Source organism: Trichosurus vulpecula, chromosome 8, assembly GCF_011100635.1.
Source record: "Trichosurus vulpecula isolate mTriVul1 chromosome 8, mTriVul1.pri, whole genome shotgun sequence".
NCBI lineage: Eukaryota > Metazoa > Chordata > Mammalia > Diprotodontia > Phalangeridae > Trichosurus > Trichosurus vulpecula.
The window spans coordinates 179,550,004-179,574,665 of NC_050580.1; the positions used below are offsets into that span (position 1 = coordinate 179,550,004).

Consider the following 24,662-nt stretch of genomic DNA (forward strand, 5'->3'; position numbering starts at 1 on the left):
AAGCAGTGAGTTTGTAGGAGGGAGGCAACAGGACGGAAATGAGGAGCTGGGCAGCGCCCCCTTCGTCCGGAGACCAGATTGCCCGGTGGAGGCTTAGAGGTTTCGAAAGAAGTGTCAAGTTACAGTCACACATTACGACCAGACTGTTCCTGAGGAGAACAATAGAGACGTGATCTCGGGCTAGAGGGACCGGATGGGGAAGTAGAGATATCGATAGGTCGCGTGGCTAGAGAGGCCGGAGGTGGGTGGCCAGAGAAGTCGGGAGGACCAGCGGTCGGGACCATGACTTACGCTTATCTCTTCAAGTACATCATCATCGGGGACACAGGTACTCCGCTGGCGGGGCCATCAGCTAAACTGAGACTAGGATCTAAAGCCCAAGGTGCCACTAGTTGAGGGCGGGGCTCGTTGGGGAGGCGGGGCAACCCGGAGGGGCGCTGTCGGGGGCGGGGCCAGGATGGGGGCGGGGCTGGACCGAAGATGCTCTTGCCCCTTTGCATCTGGGGGGAGCCGGTCTCAGGCACATCTCATGCCTTCCACCAGTATCTTCCCTGGGATGTCCGTCCCACCTCCCCTCTCGGGAGGATGGATCTGAGTACCCGCATCCTCTTTCAGGTGTGGGCAAGTCATGTCTCCTTCTGCAGTTCACAGACAAGCGGTTCCAGCCTGTTCACGACCTCACAATAGGTAAGGACTTTCTGCCAGCACAGGAAAAATGGATGAAAAGTCTGAAGTTAAAAGTTAGCAACCTTCAAAATGAAAATCAATTTGCTTCCACTTTTAACTAGTCAAAAGTTGTGTTAATAGGTGGAAACACCTTCATCTAATGGAAGGGGCATGAAATTGAAGTAAAAAGATTTGACTCCAAACCTCAGTCCTGAAGCTCACTAGATTAGGAAAGTCACTTCATGTCTCTAGAGCTCAGTTTCTCCCTCCATAAAATCGGGGAGTAGTAACTGAGATCCCTTCCAGCTTTAAATTCTATGATTCTGTGAAAGAATGCTATCAAGTGATTGGAACATTTGAGACTTAATTAAAAATAACTAAGACAGAGACCAAAGACTAGTTGCTATCTGGGTGACCTTGGGCAACTTTCTTCTCTGTAAGCCTCAATATCTTCATCTGTAAAATAAAAGGAGTATCCTTCCACCTTTAATATGTTGTAATGACAAGAGAAAAACTGATTAGTTGGTTTGCGAGGGATATGAAAGAGCCTGGAGATTCCCAGTGGCAATATTTTTTATTTTCAGATGCAATGAGTTCTTTCCCAAATACCTTTCCATGGGGGCTTGAGAGCAAAATTGTTACTGGTACTGGAAGAAGAGAAACAAAGAGATTAAGTTTACATGGCTAGTGAGAAGAAAAATTATAGTAAGTAGCAGTTTCATTACAGCATTAAAAGAGAAGTAAAACTTTTAGCTTCCATCATATGGAGAAAAGCCTCTGCATAAGTAAATACAAGCAAAGAAGCAAAAGTTTCCAGAAATGTAACTAGCAATTCTGAGAAGCATTTTCTCTTAGAAAACCTGCTGGATCAAAAAGTCACCAAACAGATGGAGTTCATAAAAGAGACACAGATTTGGTAACATCAGGGAGAATAGCATTTTGCCCAAACTCTGGCATGGAAATTATGTTCCTTCTGGATCTGCTTTTTGCAGTGACACAAAGAAGTTGGACAAGAAGCTGTGCACAGGAGCCCAAGTGTCTTTAAAACCATGTTTATGAAAAAGTGCAAGTGAGGACAGAAGTCTTCTTTTATCCTTATGCACACCGAGATTGTTCTGTAACTATACAAGAAATAAAGACTTTTTTTTCAAGAAAAGTTATACTATTCTTGATGAAGGAATTCGGAGATTAGTTTGCTTTCAACCAGAATCAATTCTTGTGTCCTTCTAATTGACTGCAACTAGCCTTCCTTGAGACTTCTTACTTAATTATGAACACCATCAAAAGTACTGTTAGCTAAGTCAGCATTTATTGCTAGCTAAGGTAAAGCTACTTCTTCCTTAAAAATTTTGCCTCCATACCGTGTGAAATGACAAGGTTTGGAGTGAAAAAAGGAGAAAATACATAGTTTATTACCAAATATGTTTGATAGCAGTACCTTTCATTTTCTGGCTTGGATCTGGCAATATTGCTCTAATGAGGAAATGTAGTTCCTAATGCAGAAACTAACTCATCCTAGGCATTTTAGTTCTTAAGAGACTGTATTTCTTGGGGAAATACACTGTATTAGGTCTTCCAAGTAGATCCTAGAGTTGTAATAGGTGGTGCCATGGACAGAACACTAAGCCTGAAGTCAGGAAGACCTAAGTTCAAGTCAGGTCTCGCTACTGGTTGTGTGACCCTGAGCAAATCATTTAACTTCTGCCTCAGTTTCCTCAACTGCAAAATGGGGATAATAATAGTAGGATCATTGTGATGATCAAATAAGATAATATTTGTAAAGTTCCTGGAGTATAATATACAATTAATAAATCCATATTTCCCTCCTTATAATAAACAATTATGGTTCCACAAAGAAGGTTAGAGAATGAGTACATCAGGGAAAGCTAGTGTTCAAAATTTTAAACCTTTTATACTTTAAAAAGAAGCTCTAAAGTTTATTGCAACTAATTTTTATAATGGTTAACATCTGAGAGGCAGCATGGCATTGTGGATAAAGAGCTAGCCTTGGAGCTTAGCAGGCCTGGTTTCTAGTCCTGACTGACACATGCTGGCTATGTGACCATGAGCAAGTCAGTTCCCCTCTTAAAGTTTACCTGTCTATGGTACAAGCAAATTGTCAATCTGCATAAGTGGGGAGAGTTTCTATGTCAGTAGTTCCCTGATAAAATCACAACCCCATCCCCCCAAAAAAACAACATCCAAATTAGTTAAATGGTGCAAAATTTAACCAAGGTTAAGAAGTTAACCAATTTCCACATTGAGTCTCTAGTTTAACCTTGAGGTGCTTATTACCAGAAGCATAGTTAAATAAATCCAGATGAGGAAGAAGAATGAAAGTAGAGGCTGAGATGCAATGGAGCAAGTATTTAAACAGCTGCCAGGAATATGGCTATGCTTGGAACAGACACAGGAAGTGGAAAATAAAATGTAGGGGCCAGAGCCTTGATTCTTCATTGAACATGGCTCTCATTGATGACAGTCATTATATTCTTTGTTCTTCCTTGACAGGTGTGGAGTTTGGGGCCCGTATGGTCAACATTGATGGCAAACAAATCAAACTGCAAATCTGGGACACGGTGAGAGAGAACAGAAGAACTCATCCCCTTCCAATAGCTAAGCATACACGGAAAGGGTTAAAGGCTCTGAGGGTGGAGTATAGTGAGTTGAGAACAGAAGAAAAATAAAGTTGAAGAGATGGAAAAGAAAAGTTTCAGGTCCCATAGATTTCAGCTCCAAGTCCAGGAGAGGATTCCTTTTCACAATCTTTTTATGTTTCAGCTGCAGCATTTAAAAAGGCAAATATTAATGGCATTACCTTATATCTATATATATATACATTGTCTTACATCTTTTTCCCAGAGTATTTTTAGTTACTTGGTATCATTTGATTCAATTCCTCTCTGTGCTCTAAAGAAGTCTATTCAACATCTTCACATTCTCTTAATCTGTGTGTAGGGGAGCTATTCCTAATTTCTATTCAGAAAACCTTTTTGGTTACTTTTGACTTTTTGTATCCTGTCACTTAGCAGACTTAAGAACTGAAGCATTTATGTATTAAGAGGCTCAATTCTATGTATAATGATCTAGGCAGTTTTTCTTGAGGACTGTCCTCTTGCTAATAGCATTGAAGATTGGATACTTTTTGTACATAGCCCCTCATTGTGTGAACCCTTAAAGTTTCAATTACTGTTTTGGGGTATCTCTAGTTGATCAATCTGCTGTTTAATTAGGATTTTATTAATATATGCATATGTAGGGTTGAGTTTTCCAAACAGCTTCACCAAGATTATTCTGTCTGATCCATACTTTTCCTCTCTCCTGTTCAGGGCCATCATTATCACAAGTGGTTCAAAATTCAGATAATAGCATTGGTAGCCAAATAATTCCTATAGCCTCATTAAGCCTGCACTCCTCTTAACCCATATCCTTACTTTTATTTCTAACATCCAACTTGACAGAAACCACACCATATCTATCACCATACATTTAAGTACATGTGTTATCATTGTTTGCCACCGTCTCCATAACTGATATTTACATAGCTCTTTATAGACATCTCATTTGGAATTCAAAACAATTCTATGAGGTAAGTACTTCAGGTATTACCTAGTATAATTAAAGAAATGAAGTCAAAGAGGAAGAATGATTTTTCCGTGGTCACCCAGCTAACATCACTGGCAACATTCAAACCCAACCCTACTTCATTCCAAGTCTAACAGTCTCACTACTAACCTATCCTGCCTTGCATTTCCTTATATTGCCTGGGCTCCTGGATTCTTCCTCACCGTGGACCCTGAAGCTTCAAAGGCCAGCCTTGTTTTTTGATCCCTCTTTTATATGGTATCTCTTCATTTAATATCTCTTACTCTTGTTTTTCCCAAACTGTGATTCTTAACCCAGAGAGTGATCCTAGAAATTCTGAGAAAATCATACGGAGAGAAGTTGTAGGCTTCACAAATGGGCAAAACCAGCTGAGATGTACATGGCTCCCCAGTAGGGATCAGGTTTACTGTGAGAGTTCTGTAGAGCTCTTAAGTAATTTGTTTATGATAGTGTGAATAAGTTGATTTGTAGCTTCTTTTTGGAGAGAGAATATAGGTTATAAAATGAGAAATTGAGAACTACTTCTCTTTAACTGATACCTAAGCAACATTTTCTTGCTTATCCTTCTAATCTATATCATCCAAATTATTCTTCTCCCTTCTAGTGATACTGTCCTTTCAAACTGGATTAAAAGCAACAAATACATAAAATGTCCATAGATTGAGACTGTATAACTTTTTTAAAAATTAAAAACACTTGTCTCTGGGGCAAGAGATTCTAATGGCCAGGGAATCACTACTCCAAGTATTAATTTTTTTTAAATTGATGAAATACTATTTTCAATATTTTCATTTTACTGTCATCTTGGTACACTAGAGTGTGTGTGTGTGCACACATATTCATGTGCATACATGAGTGCGTATGTGTGTGTGCATGTGAAATATATACATATTTTTTATGGCGTGCCTTACTCCTACAGGCCTGTCTGTGACCTCCTAAAGTTCTTACTTCTTATGAGTATCTCTCTTCTGTTGTTGAGAAAGGATAATATTCCTTTGTCTTTTATTTATGTCATGTGCAGTCAACTCCCAGGTATCCACATAAATGAAGGGAAACTTTCAGGTTCATGCAATTTTAGAAAATAATCCAAAACTCATTTATACTTGACCTTGGTGTGTGTTTTGATACTTAAACTTGAAGTGGAGTGTACCTGACTTTCTAGGAATAAGAACTCATAACCAATAAAGCATGCTGGACTTTACAAAACAATGTTTTAAAGGAGGTAGTGCAAATATTATCTTTATCTTACAAAAATGGAAACCAATTGGCATTTCTACCCAGTCCTGGAACAGGTGAACCTGGATTGGAAAAATTAATGGAACATTTTATTTTTAAAAGGATTTTTCTTATTGAGCCAGCTTAAAGACACAGGAGATATTTTCAGCAGTTGGACTTATGTATGTGTTACTCTTGTGTGATTCAGCCACTATGTGGGCTTCCGCCAAACTTCCTTTTCTTACTTTGACTGGGCTGCAATCTACTTGCAGAGAAAGTACGTAGAAGAGGTTAGAAAATCAACAGGAGTTCAAAACAAAACAGAGCTAAAATAATGGTACATTGACTATGTTTCTAACAAAGAATATGAAATAAAAAATGAATTCTTAGATAATATTTTATAAAGCTAAAGTGGTATAGGTATTAGGTACAAAGGACTTGGAATTATTTTTCTTATTAGAGTCTGATGGTCTAACAGTTATATAATTCACAGAAACATTTGTATAATTCTTAGAGAAAATCTAATCTAGGGAAAAGAACACTGGACGAGCAATCAGGAAACCCAAACTGTTCTGCAGTTCCAAGAATAAGTTACTATGTAACCTTAAGCCAATCATTTTGTTTCCAATGCTTGTATCTTAGCGACTCCATCTTCAGATTGTGGATAATATTACTGCTTCTCTCAGATTTCCAAGGAAGCTACGTGGGGATAAGGTCAGAGCTACAAAAAGCTTTAGCCGGCCTTCCTCGTAGAATAGATTCGGGGCTTCGATTAAAAGTCGTTTTCTTCTGATAAAAAACAGTGGCACAAATAATCATGAAGCCACGTGTTCCTCGTGTGGTTTTTTGTCTGTACTGTATGAGCCAGGCTGCTAATGATACATACAATTCACCGATGATATAATTGAATGTACAAGTGCAGTTACGGCATTTAAACTCTGGTCAGAGGCTATTTACTGCCTGCGCTTTCTCCCTGTTTCTTCATGCTACTCACCATGTTAAGATTGTGGTTGGCAGAGCTCTCAGAAAGTTAACCATGTGTTTGCCAGTTAACTCAGTTTTTGCCATCGACACAATAGTTACCAATTTATAACATGCAAGGATTCCCACAAAGGATTTCCATCATTAACATCCTCAGCATAATTTTACTTTGTACTTCTGAAGAAACGGGAGCAGAAAGGCCAAAATTATATATGAAATATCTCCTGGCTAGTCAGTAACATCTCTGGGGCCAAAACTTAACAATGCCTAAGTTTCTAGTTGATGGCTTAACTGAGCCTCACTGCTTTCCCCTTTCTTTGTAGATTGGCTTCCTCCAAATCCTCTTAGCCTACAAAAGAAACTTTTCTGGGGGCAGCTAGGTGGCGCAGTAGATAGAGCATTTGCCCTGGAGTCAGGAAGACTTGAGTTCAAATGTGGCCTCAGACAGTTGACACTTACTAGCTGTGTGACCCAGGCAAGTCACTCATCCCCAATTGCCTCACAAAAAGAGAAAGAAACAAGAAAATTTTCTGTTTAAGAATTGGGAGGGTGGGGGTGGTGAAGAGTGTATTTCTGCCCGTTCTTCAGGAATAACCTGGTTTTGTTTGGGGTTTCTTATTGCCATGTTGGTGGGAAAGGCTGGGCAAGAATCCTTCCGTTCTATCACCCGTTCCTACTACAGGGGAGCAGCTGGAGCCCTACTGGTGTATGACATTACAAGGTGAGTGTTGTCTTTGAGATGTAGATATGAGAAAGAATTTTTGTTCCATACCCTACAAGTCTCCACTTTATCCCCCACTAAATCTATTGAGAAAGCCATGCAGAAAAGGCTTCTGCATTCTTTCTACCTCTTTCCTACGTGGAAGCTATCTTCCCCTTATTTTGAGCCTTTTTAATGTGTTCTGATCTCTTGAGCTAGGTCTCTTACCCTCTCTATACACTTCCATCCTGCAGACGTGAGACCTTCAACCACCTGACTTCATGGTTAGAAGATGCTCGGCAGCACTCCAGCTCCAACATGGTTATCATGTTGATTGGAAATAAGAGGTACATTTTTCTTACATTGAGTGTTAAGGAAATAGGCTGTCTTGCTCTCTACAAATTTAATTCCAAGACATTCCATAGGCTTGTTATATATTCCCTTGCAGGCTTTGTATAGTTATGGGGGAGCTAATATAAATACCTCTTCTGTGCAATGCTCAGCTATAGGCTAGAGTGCTAGGCTTGGAGGTAAGAAGACATAGGCCCAGATCTTATCTCTGTACTAGCTATGTGTCCTTGGGAAAGTCTCTTAACATGTTTGAACTTTGGTTTCCTCATCAGTAAAATGAGATTAAATTGGATGGCCTATAAAGTTCCTTCCAACTGTAAATCAATGATCTTCTTTGATAAGAAATTGGGGATACAAAGGTAGAAAAATACTTTAAGCTGTCCCAAGGCACCTAGATGGCTCAGTGGATAGAGCACTGGGCCTGGAGTCAGGAGGTCCTGAGTTCAGATTTGGCCTTAGACACTTAATAGTTGTGTGACCCTGGGCAAGTCACTTAACCTCTGCCTTAAACCAATGAAAGAAGAAATAGAAAACCACTCCAGTATCTTTGCCAAGAAAACTCCATGAACGATATGGTCCATGGGGTCATGAACAGTCAGATACAACTGAACAACAAGGAAGCTCACAATTTAGTTGGAGGGGGACAAATAGTATGTGCAGACAAAATCCTATGAGAGATTTGGGAAGACAGAGGGAAAGAGGTGCTCTAGAAGCTAGAGATACAACGGCAAAAACAAAGCAGCTCCTTCTTTCAAGGGGCTTATGTTCTAGTTGAGGATAAACAACATATGCAGAGATAAGTGATGCAAAGATGATGATACAAAAAGCCGTTCTGAAAAATTAAGTTAAGAAGCTCGGGAAAGTGATGAGAAGAGAGGAACTGGGTTGTGAGAAGGGAGTCTGCCTCATCTTTCCTGGAATGTGTTCTAAATGCATCCTTAGCCTTACTTCATCAGTGAAACATCCTACTCAGTGCAGTTCTTTTATTGGATATAACTATTCAGATAGTGCTATATCCTGTTGAAGGCAAGTCAGCAACTCCTGCCTAGATTTTGGTTCGGATCCGATTAGTTCCCACTCTTGTTTAGGACTCCAATGAGCTAAGCATTGGTTGTCATTTTATAGGACTAGGGAAAAGTGTCCCAGGGGACTTGCCAGAATTGCAGAGGCAGTGTAGTACTGGTGAAAGAACACTGCAATTGGCATCAAAGGGCCCACATTCAGATCCTGACTCTGTCTATTACTATCCTTGTAACCTTGGACAAGACATTTAATCTCTCTAAACTTCAGTTTCCTTATCTGTGAAATGAAGGCCTTGGACTAGATGCCCTCCAAAGTTTCTTTTGGCTCTAAATCGATTCTAAATAAAAACAAAATGTATACAAAGTAATACTGCTAATTATGTGGCTTAAGATCACATTAACTATTTTGCCTGAAGCATCAAACTGTTGAATCAATTGAGTTCTCAGACTACTTAGGTCTTTAAGGTCCACCTTAACTTTTATTAATGTAAATATCTTTCTAGCAACATCTTTTCAGTTTAATATTTATACAGTTGGTTTTTATGGACCCAAACGTGGAACTTCATTTATCCTATTAAATATTCTTTTCCAGTGATTAAATTTTATTCACATTATTTGTTTTTATATCAGCTACATTTCCTAGTTTATTCCCCCCCCCTTCCCTACCCTCCGGGCCTTCCCTTATGATAAAACGGATAAAAACGTGTTGGGGGGGAATGTTCAGCTAAACTAACATTTCAAAAAGACTCACATATGCACTGTTTCACACCCACATTCCCAGACCTCTGCAGAAGAACAGGAGGACTGCCAGGGAAGCACCTTTTCAGATCTATTTTTGGGCAAAGCTTGGTCATTCAGTGTCATTCATTTTGTTGTTCTTTCCATTTGCATTGTTGTAGTCATTGTGTATATTGGTTCTTACTTCAGTTTCTATCAGTTTGTATAAGCCTTTCCATGCTTTTCTGTATTTATCATTTTATATAGAGCAGATTCTAATATATGATTACATCCATTTGCCACAGTTTGACCATTCCCTGATAAATGAGTATCTACTTTATTTCTGGTTCTTTACTACTACAAAAAGTGCTGCCATAGATATTTTGGTTTATAAGGAGATGTTCTATTTGTCATTGATTTCCTTGAGGTATGTACCTTAGTGGAATTTCTTAGTGAAAGAATATGGACTTTTTAGTCTTTCTCCTTGTATTATTTCAAATGGCTTTCCAGAATGGTTAGATCAGCACACAGCTTCACCAACAATGCATTTGTGTGCCTCTTTCCAAAACTGCTCCAACACCGTTTCCATCTTATGTTGTCTTTGCCAATTTGCTAAGTATAAAGTGAAACCTTAGACTTATTTTGATTTCCATTCTGGGTTAGCATTCCAGAACTGAGTAACTGCGTCCCTACACCATTCCTCATGGATTATTCCTTTCCTTTCCTTTCTGGAGTTAAACACAGAGCCTTCTTCCCTTCCATTCCTGGAATGAATACAAAACCCAGCTCAGCAACAGAGTAGTGGGACTGGAATCAGGAGAGAATTGAATTTGAATCTGGCTTCAGGCACTTGCAGGCTGTGTGATCTTAGGCAAGTTATTTCACCTCCATCTGCCTTAGTTTCCTCAACTATAAAATAGGTGTAATAGCACCAACCTCCCAGGGTTATTGTGAGGAATAAATGAGATATTATTTGTAAAGCACTTAGTGCCTGAAATATAGTAGGGGCTTAATAAATGCTTATTCCCTTCCCCTTCCCTCTGCCACATCCTGCCCACGTGTCTTTGGACAAGTCAGTTCTCCTCTCTAAGCCACAGTTTCCAAGGCCATAAAATAAGGAGTTTGGACTCAATGATTACTAGGACCCCTTCTGATTTTATGTTCCATGGTATGGCTACAATAATCTACATGTTATTATTTCAGTATCTTTGGGTGTAATACATCTGGACCTGGTGACTTCAACGAGTCAATAAACATTTATTAAGCACGACTGTGCACAGGAGTTGTGCTAAGCCCTGGGGATACCAAGAAAGGCAAAAGACAATTTACTAAGTACAGGCATATGTGCTCTCTTATTGGCTCTTTACTTATCTTGAGTTTCACTTCCCCATTAATTCTTGCTGTTCTGTCTTGCAAGGTGAAAGTGATTCTTCTTGATAGAAAAAAATAAAAGCAAACAAGATGTTTACTAGTTCTACCTTTTATCTACTGTATGTTATCTGTTGTCTTCCCAGCCCAAGCAATCAACATAGCTTTTTAAAAGCCCCTTTTGGTTTTTTTCAGATTTATCACAAGCCTCAGTGCTTTCTGGGATTTATTTAGCCTTTATCCACTTAGGGTCTGACTGTTCTTTTGTATTTACCCTCTAGTATCCATTCCTCTGTCTTCTGTACTATATTTTAAAATCTGAGTTTATAGATTAGTTCCCTCTGCAAGAACTAATCTTCAGTTGTTGGGTGGCTTTTATTTTTTAAGTAGCTTTCCCTTTGCCTCCTCATTAGTATTATATACCTTATCATCAAAATTTTCTTCCTGAGAACTTCTAATCTCTTTTGAGCCAGTTTTCCTTTTATAATCATAGGCCATATGGTCATAAGTTCTGCTGTAAGCAGAGATATCCCCAACAAATGTTTGAATACTAGAAATCTTGTATTCATTTCAGCAAGTTTTCTTTTTTTGCAAGGCAGTCAGGGTTAAATGATAGTGACTTGCCCAGGGTCACACAACTAGTACATGCCAAGTATCTGAGGCCAGATTTGAACTCAGATCCCCCTGACTTCAGGGCCAGTGTTCTATCTACTGAGCCACCTAGCTGCCCCCAGTTCAGCAAGTTTTCAGTAAACACCTGTGACCTGCCTCCCCAACAGTTTTATTATTGGCTTCTACAATTCATTGTCCATTTCTGTATTCTAGACAGGTAGTCCTTCAAGGGAATGATAGAACCACATGGAGTTGAAACCCAAGATAAGTGATGGCATGGGAACAGAATACCAAATACCAAGTGGCTCTGTGAATTTCACTAGCCCCAGATGAATTACGTACAATAATTCTTTCTTTTCCCATTTTTTTATTTATTTTTTCCTCTTAACAATTATTTTATTATTTAATATTTTACTTTTCAACATTGATTTTACAAGATTTTGAGTTACAAATTTTCTCCCCATTTCTACCCTCCCCCCACTCCAAGATGGCATATATTCTGATTGCCCTGTTCCCCAGTCAGCCTTCCCTTCTGTCATCCCACTCCCCTGCATCCCCTTTCTCCTTGCTTTGCTGTAGGGCAGGATAGATTTCTATGCCCCATTCCCTATATATCCCATTTCTCAGTTGCATGCAAAAACAACTTTTGTTTTTGAGCAACTGCTTTTAAAACTTTGAGTTCCAAATTCCCTTCCCTCTTCCCTTCCCACCAACCCTCCCTAAGAAGGCAAGCAAGTCAACATAGGCCACACATGTATCATTATGTAAAACACTTCCACAATACTCATGTTGTGAAAGGCTAACTATATTTCCCTCCATCCTATCCTGTACCTCTTTATTCACTTTTCTCCCTTGACCCTGTCCCTTTTCAAAAGTGTTTGCTTTTGATTACCTCCTCCCCCTATCTCCCCTCCCTTCTGTCACCCCCCTTTTTATCCCCTTCCCCCTACTTTCCTGTGGGGTAAGATACCCAATTGAGTATGTATGTTATTCCCTCCTCAAGTCAAATCCGATGAGAGCAAGATTCACTCATTCCCCTTCACCTGTCCCCTCTTCCCATCCAACAGAACTGCTTTTTCTTGCCACTTTTATGTGAGATAATTTACCCCATTCTATCTCTCTTTCTCCCTCTCTCAATATATTCCTTTCTCATCCTTTAATTTAATTTTATTTTTTTAGATATCATCCCTTCATATTCAACTCACCCTGTGCCCTCTGTCTGTATATATACATATACATATACATATACATATACATATACATATACATATACATATACATATATGTATATGTGTGTATATGTATATATATATATTCCCTCCAACTACCCTAATACAGAGAAAGGTCTCATGAATTACACACATCATCTTTCCATGTAGGAATGTAAACAAAACAGTTCAACTTTAGTAAGTCCCTTATGATTTCTCTTTCTTGTTTACCTTTGCATGCTTCTCTTGATTCTTGTGTTTGAAAGTCAGATTTTCTATTCAGCTTTTCACTGAGAAAGCTTGAAAGTCCTCTATTTTATTGAAAGTCCATATTTTGCCTTGGAGTATTATACTCAGTTTAGCTGGGTAGGTGATTCTTGGTTTTAATCCTAGCTCCATTGACCTCCGGAGTATCATATTCCAAGCCCTTTAATCCCTTAATGTAGAAGCTGCTAGATCTTGTGTTATCCTGATTGTGTCTCCACAATAGTCAAATTGTTTCTTTCTGGTTGCTTGCAGTATTTTATCCTTGATCTGGGAACTCTGGAATTTGGCAACAATAATACTAGGAGTTTTATTTTTGGGTTCTTTTTCAAGAGGCAATTGGTGGATTCTTTCAATTTCTATTTTACCCTCTGGCTCTAGAATATCAGCGCAGCTTTCCTTGATAATTTCTTAAAAGATGATGTCTAGGCCCTTTTTTGATCATGGCTTTCAGGTAGTCAAATAATTTTTAAATTATCTCTCCTGGATCTGTTCTCCAGGTCAGTGGTTTTTTCAGTGAGATAGTTCACATTGTCTACCATTTTTTGATTCCTTTGGTTCTGTTTTATAATATCTTGATTTCTCATAAAGTCACTAGCTTCCACTTGCTCCAATCTAATTTTTAAGGTAGTATTTTCTTCAGTGGTCTATTGGACCTCCTTTTCCATTTAACTAATTCTCCCTTCCAAGGAATTCTTCTCCTCATTGACTTTTTGGAACTCTTTTGCCATTTGGGTTAGTCTATTTTGAAGGTGTCATTTTCTTCAGTATTTTTTTTGGGTCTCCTTTAGCAAGTCATTGACTTGCTTTTCATGATTTTCTTGCCATCGCTCTCATTTCTCTTCACAATTTTTCCTCTTCTTCTCTTACTTGCTTTTCCAATCCTTTTTGAGCTCTTCCATGGCCTGAAACCAATTCATATTTTTCTTGGAGGCTTTTGATGTAGGCTTTTTGACTTTGTTGACTTCTTCTGGCTATATGTTTTGATCTTCTTTGTCACCAAAAAAAGATTTTAGAGTCTGAGTCTGCATCCTTTTTCGCTGCCTGGCCATGTTCCCAGCCAACTATTTGACCTTTGTCAGAGTATGACTGCTTGTAGAGTAGAGAGGGCTTTGTCCCAAGCTTTAGGGGCTGCGCTGCTGTTTTCAGAGCTACTTCTACTCCACTGTCACTGCAAGCTCTGCCACAGCAGTGCTCCTCCTCCCCCAAGAACTGCCTTCCAGGATTGTGAGCCACATCCAAGCAGGGCAAAGCAAGCGTTGCATTCCCACTCTGGTCTGTGGCTTGATTCCTCCCATCATGTGAGCCAGAGACTCCAGAAGCAGCTGACGCTGGAGCTCCACTGCCGCCCCACCTCCACCACCCCCAGGGCTGGTGGCCAGACTACTCTCTACCCCGATCTAGCAGTTTACCCACTCACCTGCCCCGTGGCCTTTGGTGTTTGTGGGTTGAAAAGTCTGGTAACTGCTACAGTTCAATGATTCATGGTCCAAAGGCCTGCTCCGGTCAACTCCCAGTCTGGGCTATTCTGGTGCAGCCAGTGCTGGGCTGCGCTCTGCTTCCAGCACCATGAGATAGACCCTTCGCAGCGACCATCCAGGCTTCCCTGCCCTGGAGACCTGCTTCCCTCTGCTATTTCATGGGTTCTACAACTTTAGAATTTGTTCAGACCCATTTTTTTACAGGTGTTTGGAGGGACTTGGGGGAGACCTTAAGCAAGTCCCTGCTTTCCAGCCACCATCTTGGCTCTGCCCCCACGTACAATAATTCTAAAAGAACTAATGAATGTGATAGCAGGTCAGTTGCTGGCAATATTTTTATATAAAACATCATGGAAAATAGGAGAGAAGACACAAGACTAGAAATTAGGAAAATTTGTTGAAAGAACTTCATCTCAGTTGAAATCAACAAGCATTAATTAAGCACACACCAGATGCTAGCACCTTTCTGGGTGCCAAGGACACCAACACAAAACAAAAAAGAGTTATCTCTACCTTTGAGGGACTTAGATTTCAGTCATTTATTCAGCAGCTACTACTGAAGAAAATGTTATGTACAGAAAAATAAATACAAAATGTGTGCAAAAATAAACAGAAAAATAATTTTAGTGGTGGAAGGATTTTTAAGTGGAGTAATCAGGGAAGGCCTCATGTAGAGGGGACAGAAAAGCTGAAGGAAAGAGTTCCCAAAGGCCCAGGATGAAGAATAACACCTTTCTAGCCATTGGGGATGACTGTAAAAGTAGGACAATTTGGCTAGAGTATGTAGTGTGACAAGGGAGATAGCTAGAAATCAGTCTAGAGGTCTAGGTTAAAATGAAAATGTGAATGCCGAACAGAAAAGCTTGTGTTCTATCCTACAGCAAATTAATGGAGCACTGTCAGCCACAATAGTGATCTCTAGTAGAATGTTCCAGGGCAGTGGTAATTAAAGGGTGACCAGACTCTGGTCCTAATGGGTGTGTGATAAACTAGAGGGTGACTCAGATCCCATCCGCTCTAACATGGCCAATCCTGAGGCTTGTCTCCAACACAACTGTACCTACTCAAACTTACCTATTCCATCCTCAGCCTCCTTTTTGCACCTCTAACACCCTTCTGAGCTAGAAGTTGGTCTCTCAGGACATTTACAATCTACTACCAGGGCACCCACAGCAGCAGCTATATAAGTGCTACTAAGAATAGCCCTCTTTCCCTCCCTTCCCAACCCAGAGCATCTACCCAGTCCATACTCTCCCCTCCTCCCTGCCGATCTCTCTGGCTAGAGAGGTGACCCCCTTGAGGTCAGGATCTGGCTCAAGAGTAGTGACCAACGAGTAAGAGCCCAGACTCCCTTTTTGTTTTGTGTGGGACAAGATAAGCCTGCATGGATAGGCTGTGACAGACTGAAGTTCTCATTTCATTATTTCTACTGATATACTCATTCCTTTTCTAAACTTCTCTACTGCTTTTGAGGAAATTACCAACCTTCCATCAACCAACTTCACAACCTTAGTGTCATCCTCATTCTCACTCATTCCACATAACCAGACAATTGTCAAACCTTGTCAGTCCTGTCTCCACAAATATACCTCTTATCTAGTTCTTTCTCTCTGCTCAGAAAGTGACATTTCTCATCACTTCTCATCTGGATTATTGTAATAGCTTCCTCATTGGTCTCCCCTCTGTCAAGTCTTTTCCCTCTCCAATCCGTCTTTTACAGAGCTGCCAAAGTAATTTTCCTAAAACACGTGTCAGACCATGTCACTTCCTTACCTAAACTCCAGTTCCTCCCTATTGAATCTAGGATCAGAAATTATCTATCTTTATCATCCTTTTCTTAACTTCCATTTTTGTTTTATAATATGTACCACGCTATAGTAATATGTTTATATAATTTGTAAATAGGTATACATGGGGGGAGTGAGTGCCCCCAAAATTTTTATTGATAAAGTTGTGCAATCTAAAATGGAGACCATTGTTCTAGAGATCTGTAATTGGAGTTGAGAGAAATGGCAGACACCTAATATAGTCCATAACTGAAAAAGAACTGCCCTCTACAATATAACCAAGAAGTAGCCATCCAGCCTTTGTTTAGCAATCTCTAGGTGAGGATAGCCCACTACCTCCTGAGGCAACTCATTCACCTTTTAGATAGGTCTAATTATTAGAAAGTTTTTCCAACATCAACCGAAAATCTACCTCTGCAGTTTCTACCCGTTACTTCTAGTTCTGCCCCCTGGGACCAGGCAGAACAAAATTAATCCTTCTTGCTCATAACAGCCTTGCTTGTACTTGAATATAATAATCACATCTCTCCTAAGTCATCTCTTCTCTATGCTAAATCTTCCTATGCTAAGTCTAAAACGGCATGCTATTGCACTTCTTCTCTGTCCCAATCTTCTTCCTATGGAAACTCTCCAGCTGTCAACGTCCTTCCTAAGTTGTAGTATTAGAACTATATATGATATTCCAGAGGTGGTCTAACTAGGGAGGAGTACAGCAAGATTATCAGGTTTTAATCCTGATCACTATGCCTTTATTGATATAGGCCATGATGATATTAGGATTTTTTTGGTCATTCATCACATTGTAGACACATTGATCTATAAGTCCCCTAACTCTTCCATGTCTACCTGCTACCCACCCCTTCCCAATATTAGAGTTATGAAATTTTGGGGTAAATTTCTTTTAGCCTAAGTGTAACATAGCTAGTGAAATCTAATAAAACAAAATTTGAACCCAGACTTCTAACTCAGTATTCTTTCCCACTTCGCCATGCTGCCTCTACAATGCTAGTGAGTCCAGTGGAAACACCATTGTATTTCTCCTTTAGAAAATATGGACATTTGCTTTTTTTCCATTCTTGTCATCTCTCTTCTCCATGCTCTTTGGAAGAGCTGACAATGACTCATTCTTTTAGTACCCCTACAAGGTATCTGGACCAATTACTTGAACCTATCAAGGAAAGATAGGTGCTTTCTTGCGATATCTTGGGTTTAGCCAGTTTCGTTCTCTTCTTTCTTGTCCAAAAACCATTCTCCTTGGCAGCAAAAACAGAAGCAAAGTGAGTGGAGAAACTTGGTCAGCTGTCAGTTGTCAGTTGTCTTTGCCCCATCCACCCCAAGGAACCATCCTTTTGTCTTCTTTTATCCTCTTGTTTTCACCAGTGTAATTTAAAAACAACAACAAAAACCTTGTTGTTTCCTTAGCTTTCCTCACCAGCCTCACTTTATTCTGAGTTTTATAATTCCTGACACTATTCTTACAGGATTATGCCATGTTTTTTAGTCACCCTGTATTGCTTACCGTTGCTTCCATCTTCTGTACATGTATTTTTAAAGTCTTAAGTTGGTTTTAGTGAGTTTTTTGTGCATCTGCATCAATCTCTTTAACAACTTTCTTTTTACTTCTTCGTGATAATTGTTTCTCTTGTGTCTTTACAACTTCATTCTTAACTTCCCTGGGTTGAATTGTCCCTGTAGAATTTGAGCCCATAGGATTCTACCTATCCCCCTTAAATGGAAATCTGTTCCACTCAAAATCAAGGATGCATTTCAGACTATTTTTGACTTTTCTCTCATTCACTGTCACAAATTCTAAGATCTTTGCAGTCCACTTCCCCTAAATATTCCCACCATTTCTACTCTAGCAACCAGTTCTTCTCTTTTGGTAAGAATCAGATCTGGAATTTAACTTCCTTTTGTGGTTTCCTTCATATTTTGAATCATGGGATTATTATTAAGGCAAGTTAGGAGATCATTACTTGGTTTTCTTTTGGCAGAGAAAGCACTAGAAAAAGTTTGAATAATCACAGTATTCTCATCATTACTATATCATGCTTCTGTGCTAGGTTTCTGATCTGTTTCCTGAATTCCCATCTATTTTCCTTTTCTATACGAGTGGTTCATAGTATACTCTGATGACAATATCACTTCTGTTTCTGCTACCACTGATCTTTACCCAGTTGTTTTCCCCTTATCTTCTTAGATTTCCTCACACACATGAATATACATTCTTAATATAAAAATACTATTTTCCTCCTCACTCTCTTACATACCCTATTTCTTTTGAATAAGTTATATACTTCCAGAGCCATATTTCAGTCATGTGTCTCATCACACTGTCTCAGATGCATATTAGCCTTTGTGCAACAGCATCTCTAGTTCTTCTCATTTGTTATCCATACTTAACAAATTTAAGTATAGGCATTTGAGGCCATGGATTTTACTGCTGTGTTCTTGGATTTTTGTCTTATGAACTTCTGTGTATCTCAATTGTTAATCTTTCCTACATTGTAACTATTCACTGTTAAGTAGAATAGCTTTTATACACATTTCTGCTTCCTTTGTTCTGTTCCAGTGGAATACGTTATACCTGTTCCAATCATTAAATCACTTCCCATCAAGTGTCAGTGAATATACTCATGAAAGTATATTTATCTTCTCAAATTAAAAACTTAACTACAGATTTTATGTGGGGAAAGAGGTGAGAAGTAATAAATAGGTTTTGGATTTTCAGTCTTGGTAGCTGAGATGGTTGTTATTAACAAAAATAAGGAAGTTAGGGAGAAGGATGGGTTTGGAGGTTAGATATGAGTTCAATTTTGAATAGACAGTTAGAAATGTAAGCCTGCCAACCACTCTGCCCAACAATTTGGAATGATGCTAAAGAAGTATCTAAAATATCTATACATGCTATCTGACCCAAAGATTTCCTCTATTGGGCATGTAGCACCATGGAAATCAAGGACAGAACAACGTGCAAAATATTTGTAGCAGTACTCTGTTGAAAGTAATGCTAAATAAATAATGTACATGAATTAATGGAATATTACCAAATCATAAGAAATGATGAATAGGAACAATACAGAGAAGCATGGGAAGACTTACCTGAATAGATGCAAAGTGAAATAAGTAGAAACAGGTAAATAATAAACAGTGTCAGTGGAGAGAACAGCAGTAGCAACAACAATAATAACAGACCTCTGAATACTGTGAAATATAATGACCAAGATTAATCTGAAAGACAGATAAGAAAATGCATCTTCCTCCCTTCTTTGCAGAGGTGGGGCACTTTGAGAACAGAACATTGTATGTATTGTCAGACTCAGTTGATGTGTTGGCTATTTTTGCTGAACTGCTTTTTTTCCTTTCATTTTCTTTGTTTTGGAGATAAGCAAAAGGTATCAGTTTTTTAAAGAAAGAAATGCTGGTTTGGAGTTTAGAAGAAAAAATCAGAACTGGAGATATAGATTTGGAACTCATATGCTTAAAGGCAATAATTAAAGCAATAAAAATAGATAAGATTGTTGAGGAAGATAATTGGGAACTAAAGACAGGGTGGCCACATGCCTACAATTAGGTAAGAAGAAGAGACAAAGAAGGAACTATTCTAAGATGGGATGAAAGGCAGGATAATTCACCATCACAGAATCTGGGGTAAAGAGTATCATGGAGTAGTGGTCAAAAATCAAATGCTATAGGATGGTCAAGGAGAATAAGAACTGAACAATGAGTATGGTAATTTGTGACTTAAAGAACAGTTTCAGAAGAGGGGTGAACATAGAAGCCACAGTGCAAGGGGTCAGAGAATGAGTAAGAATGGTAAGGAAGTAGAAGCAGCAAAGATTGACCAATATTTGAAAAGCATGGCTTTGGAGAAGAGAAGAGAGAGGGATTAGTAGTTTTGAAAGGACTGCATAGTACATGGAAGTTGCTTTTTTAAAAAATTTAGGGAAATCTGATCATGTATATAGAAAAAAATGAAGAAACCACTAGGGTGAAAAGACTGAAGGTGATAGACAGTGGGGACAGTTTTATGGAGCAAGAGATGATGGGGTGGGATGAGATCAAAGGTTCTGTGCAAATAAATTTCATGAAAGAGGGAAGAAGAGGAAATGATTCCTCTTACTCATTTTCCTTCAGAACTCCATTAAATTGTGAATTCCTCGAGAGAAGGAACTTTTTTTTGCCTTTGTTTGCATCCCCAGGACTTAGCATAGTGCTTGGCAAATAGTAGGTGCTTAATAAATGTTTGTGAACTTGAATGCATCTCATCTTGCTGTAATATGCAGGAGTACGTGGGGTCAAAATAAGTACACTGTTGTCTTAATTTTTTGCTAGATCTGTATTTATTCAACAGTGAAATCAAGAAACAGTTTGACTATACCTAAGGGATATTTTCCAGGTTCTATGCAGAAATAACCTTATTCAGGGAAAAAGCTATTTATGCTGCTACACATGCAGAATATTGCACTGGTGTCTTACAATTGAGATTGTACTGCCACGTTGTTTCTGGAAGAGTTCCCTCTCTAATATGGATCTTCCTTTCCTTTCCTCTCCATCAATTTCTTTCAGTGATCTAGAGTCTCGACGGGATGTGAAAAGGGAAGAAGGAGAGGCCTTTGCTCGGGAACATGGGCTTATCTTCATGGAGACCTCAGCCAAAACTGCCTCTAATGTTGAAGAGGTACTGCTCCAAAGGGAGTAGAGAAAATGATGTAGGAACTAGCAGGGCATTATTCTCACCTTTCCTTCAGAACTCCCTTCCCCAATAGCACAAAGTCTTCATGGTAAGGAAAGGAATGGTCTTAATGGATTGGGGAAGTAAGTGCTCTCTTTTTATGGAATTGTTCCATTCTTAAAACTAGTTCCTAAGTGGTTTTTTCTGCCTTAAATAGCATTAATAAAATATGGTATATGCAAGCACTGTTGGGTAGCTGCATAACTGATTAGAAGCCCACAGTCATCTAACATGTTTACCAGTGGTTTGTAGGATAAGAAAGATGCTCATTCATTTTGTATATAATATATGTCTCCCTTCCTTCTTTGCAGAGATGGCGGTTATGCTGGTGGAACATTTCATATTCCATCAGACTTGGTTGTTATGTTGGATGATTTAGCTTAACTGCCCCCTCTTTTTTCAATTCTTTTTATAAAGGATGGCTCTCTGGGGATGGAAGATTGAGGGATATAGTTGGAAATGAAGGTGATATAAAAGCAAAATATATCAGTATTTTTTTAAGTTTGAATATGACACCAAGCTGGGAAGATCTTGGCCCAATACTGAGGATGGTACTGAAAATCTTGGGAAGCATTCTCTAAGAATCTTAAGAAGGACTGTGCAGTGGTTATTGAGACTTCCTATTATTTTCTTCCCTATCTTCGATAAATCCCCTTCTCTGTCTTTAGATATACAGCAGAAATAGCTATTGCATTCTTTCTCTTATTTCTCTATATTCAGCTCTCCTTGTCTCTGTGTGAATTGATTTGTTTCCTTTAGGCCTTCATTAACACAGCCAAAGAAATATATAGGAAGATCCAGCAGGGCTTATTTGATGTCAACAATGAGGTGAGAGGGGGTGATGCATGGCCTAGCACTGGTTTGTTTTATCCTGAATAAGATGAGGATTTTCCTAGAATGTAGGTTTCTCCCAACTGTTGCCTTTCTATTTAAACTAAGGCAGTTTAAATCTGACTTTTCATTTGAGGACTCAAGAGATCCATTATTTCTTTCTGCTTTCTTTTGATGATGCAGAATGAGTGGTTGAAGAAATAAGTGCTTCGTAATGTGGGTTGCCAGGTTTATTTTCAATTGCTGCTTCAAATCTTTTTAACAATCCTTGGGCATGGGGAAGTTATGAACACTATCAATTAGAATGATCCATCCTCTTTTATACAATCTAGGGTGAAAACAGAAGGGAGAAACTTATTTCCCATATCTGTTCTCCCCTTTCCCTCTTTCCTTCCCACCACATGCATGCATGTTATTGTGGCTCAAAAATTTAAACATAATAGGGGCAGCTAGGTGGCGCAGTGAGTAGCGCACCAGCCCAGGAGTCAGGAGGACCTGAGTTCAAGTGCGGCCTCAGACACTTGACACACTTACTAGCTGTGTGACCTGGGGCAAGTCACTTAACCCCAATTGCCCTGCCTTCCCCCCCTCAAAAAAAAATTTTAAACACAATAAAGGCCTGTATGTGCATATATATGTGTATTTTATATATATATATGTACAAACATACACATACGTATTACAAAAACAAAAACCCCACTAATTCTAGACAATCATCTGTACTCTTCTACTATAGTCAACCATTACATAACTACTGATAGACTTTGCAGCTAGTATGCATCTAGAAGAAGTGTTCACAATTCCAAGCCATTCCTGCCTTTTGGAGAGCGTGATCAGTTTTTTGTTTTGTTTTATTGTATTTCTCTCTCCCTCTTTCTTCATGTCTCTGCTCTATTTTAGCACTAAGGTATGGGGATATTTCTTATTTTTTTCTTACAGGCAAATGGCATCAAGATTGGGCCTCAGCAGCCAGCTTCGGCATCATCAGGACCCAGCTCATATCAAAGGAATTATGAAGGCACAGGTGACAGCTCTAGCTGTTGCTGAATTTCTGGCCGTAGTATCTGGTCCTTCTGGGAACAGACCCCTCATGCAGCAGACTTGAGGGAAGAGGTCCTGGCTGCTTTGGCCAGAGGAAGCCTCATCCCCAGGTGTGATATCCTGCCCTTCCACCCGACTAGGGAAGAATTTGTGCCCTTAACTGACCAGTTCCTCTTTAGGAACGTGAACATTTCCTATAGATTAGGGCTCCTCTCTCTTCCTTCTCCCCTCCCAACTCCCATCCTCATATTTTAATTTCTAAATTGTTAGGGGCAAGGCTGAGACTCACTAGAGCTCAAAGATAAGCAAACAGTGATTTTTTTTTTAGCACAACCCTGCTGCCCATTATGAAGTGTTAACAAGTGTCAGAGATCTTCTGAGTGAGCATGTCAAAGAGTAAGGATCTGGTGTACCATGTGGGAATAGATTTGCCAACTTGGGAATTTCAGCGGCCTTTTTATTTCCTTCCCTTTGGGGATCCATTTGCTACTTTTTCAGAGCCCTTGTAGGGAACACATGGTTCCTTCTGCCAGAGCATTTATGAGATAAGGAACAATTTTCTATGTCTATAAGCCACTCCTTTCCATTGCTAATTTTTCTCTCTTAGGATTCATTTTTAAAGAAGTAAATGAACTTCTTAAGGCAGTCCATGACCAATGGTCTCTTTCTGTTTGCAGGACCTAGAGAAAACAATCTTTATTCTTATTCTTTTAGAGACCATATCTAGTCCAGACCCTCAAACAACTGAATCTTTACTATCTGACCAACCTCATTTCACTACAGATTCTCTAATCAAGCAAATCTGCTTGCTCTTCTCAGCTTGTTACACCTGACTTTTGTTCCTACCTCCTTGCCTTTTCACATGCCAATTCATGTTCTTCAACTTATTGAGTTTAAGAATAGCTTCTAGCATATGTCCCAAAGTCCCCACCAAATTCTACTCAGTGCCCCGTCAGCCTTCATAAACTCAGTATTATGTTAATTTGCACTTTTTGTTTCTTTGTAAATATATCATCAGTTGTTTATGTGGAGGACCTATCTTCCCCACATAGAGTGTAAACCCCTTGAGGGCAGGGACCATGTCTTCTGTTGCTTTTGTACTTCTCCTTCCTTTCCAGTTCCCTCACAGTGCTTAGTATTGCACATAATATGTACTCTATAAATCTGACTGACTTAAAAGACATAGAACAGCCTTATTGTATGCCTTTTCTGAGGCTTTGGAAGCACCTTTTAGGAACTATATCCCCAGTCTCTTCCAATCCTGGGTTCCATATTTCCATTTTTTCCCTTCTTAGGATCCATGTTCATTTGTCCTTCCTCCACCATTTCCAGGATCTTTACTTCCATTCCATGCAGACCTATATAGGAAGGCTGACTGCCACTAGGCAAGCAAATCAGCATGCACTTTTCTAGCCAGTCCTGTATTCTTCGAAAAAATTTGCTGTACTCCCATTCCCCATCATATGTCTTCCCAATCCAACCCCTGTATCTTTCTGCTTAGGTCACTCAGTCACCCTTTTCCACACTGGTGCCTCATGGATTTTATTTCTTTTACTTTCTTTTTATTATTATTATTATTATTATTATTATTATTTTGCTGTTGAATTGTTTCATTATTAAATATATGCATGCGTCCAACCTGCTCACCTTCCATGTGTCATTTCTGATTGTAATTGCGGGAAGGCAGTGGTCAAATAAATTTCCCAGCTGTAGGGGACTGGGTCATAGTTGTTTACAAAAATCTTTCTGGGACCAGGACTTGTATTGATTATTGGGCCTAGACATTTGCCTCAGGAAATGCTACGGATTTTTTCTCCACCTATGGTCAAACCCTTTCCTTCGGGGTCCTCCTGGAGGGAAGCTTGGCAGATGCCTCGAGCTAGATTCAGCACCCCAGGAACTGACAGCTCTCGGAAGAAAGGAGCTGAGTGAGGCGGTTCTCCTTTCTCCGGGCCTCTGCCCACGCGGGATCCAGGCTTTTCTCCTACGCTGGGGGTTAGGGGGGAGCGGGGGGCTGGCCTCTGCTTGGGAGGGAGGGAGGTTCGGGGTCACAATCGGCGGCGTCTTCTCAAGGACG

At 39.5% G+C, this 24,662-nt stretch overlaps 1 protein-coding gene across 2 annotated transcripts; it reads left to right on the forward strand.

Moving 5' to 3' along the window:
* Positions 1-89: 89 nt before the first annotated feature.
* RAB2B (RAB2B, member RAS oncogene family) lies at positions 90-24,220 on the forward strand. 2 transcript variants are annotated; one of them, XM_036736166.1, is made up of 8 exons: positions 101-328; positions 616-687; positions 3,178-3,245; positions 7,107-7,189; positions 7,423-7,515; positions 20,548-20,659; positions 21,473-21,541; positions 22,484-24,220. In XM_036736166.1, the coding sequence occupies exons 1-8, from the start codon at positions 283-285 to the stop codon at positions 22,589-22,591; spliced, it is 651 nt and encodes a 216-aa protein (XP_036592061.1). In that variant the 5' UTR covers positions 101-282; the 3' UTR covers positions 22,592-24,220. The 2 variants fall into 2 exon arrangements, with proteins under 2 accessions (XP_036592062.1, XP_036592061.1); XM_036736167.1 differs by lacking the exon at positions 21,473-21,541 and having other exon boundaries at positions 90-328.
* The last annotated feature ends 442 nt before the right edge of the window (positions 24,221-24,662 follow it).

Coding starts and splice junctions, on each gene's coding strand:
- RAB2B (XM_036736166.1), top strand. CDS start 283: ATGACTTACGCTTATCTCTTCAAGTACATCATCATCGGGGACACAG. Junction 3,246..7,106: donor AACTGCAAATCTGGGACACG/GTGAGAGAGAAC, acceptor TTGGTGGGAAAG/GCTGGGCAAGAATCCTTCCG. Junction 21,542..22,483: donor TATTTGATGTCAACAATGAG/GTGAGAGGGGGT, acceptor TTTTTCTTACAG/GCAAATGGCATCAAGATTGG.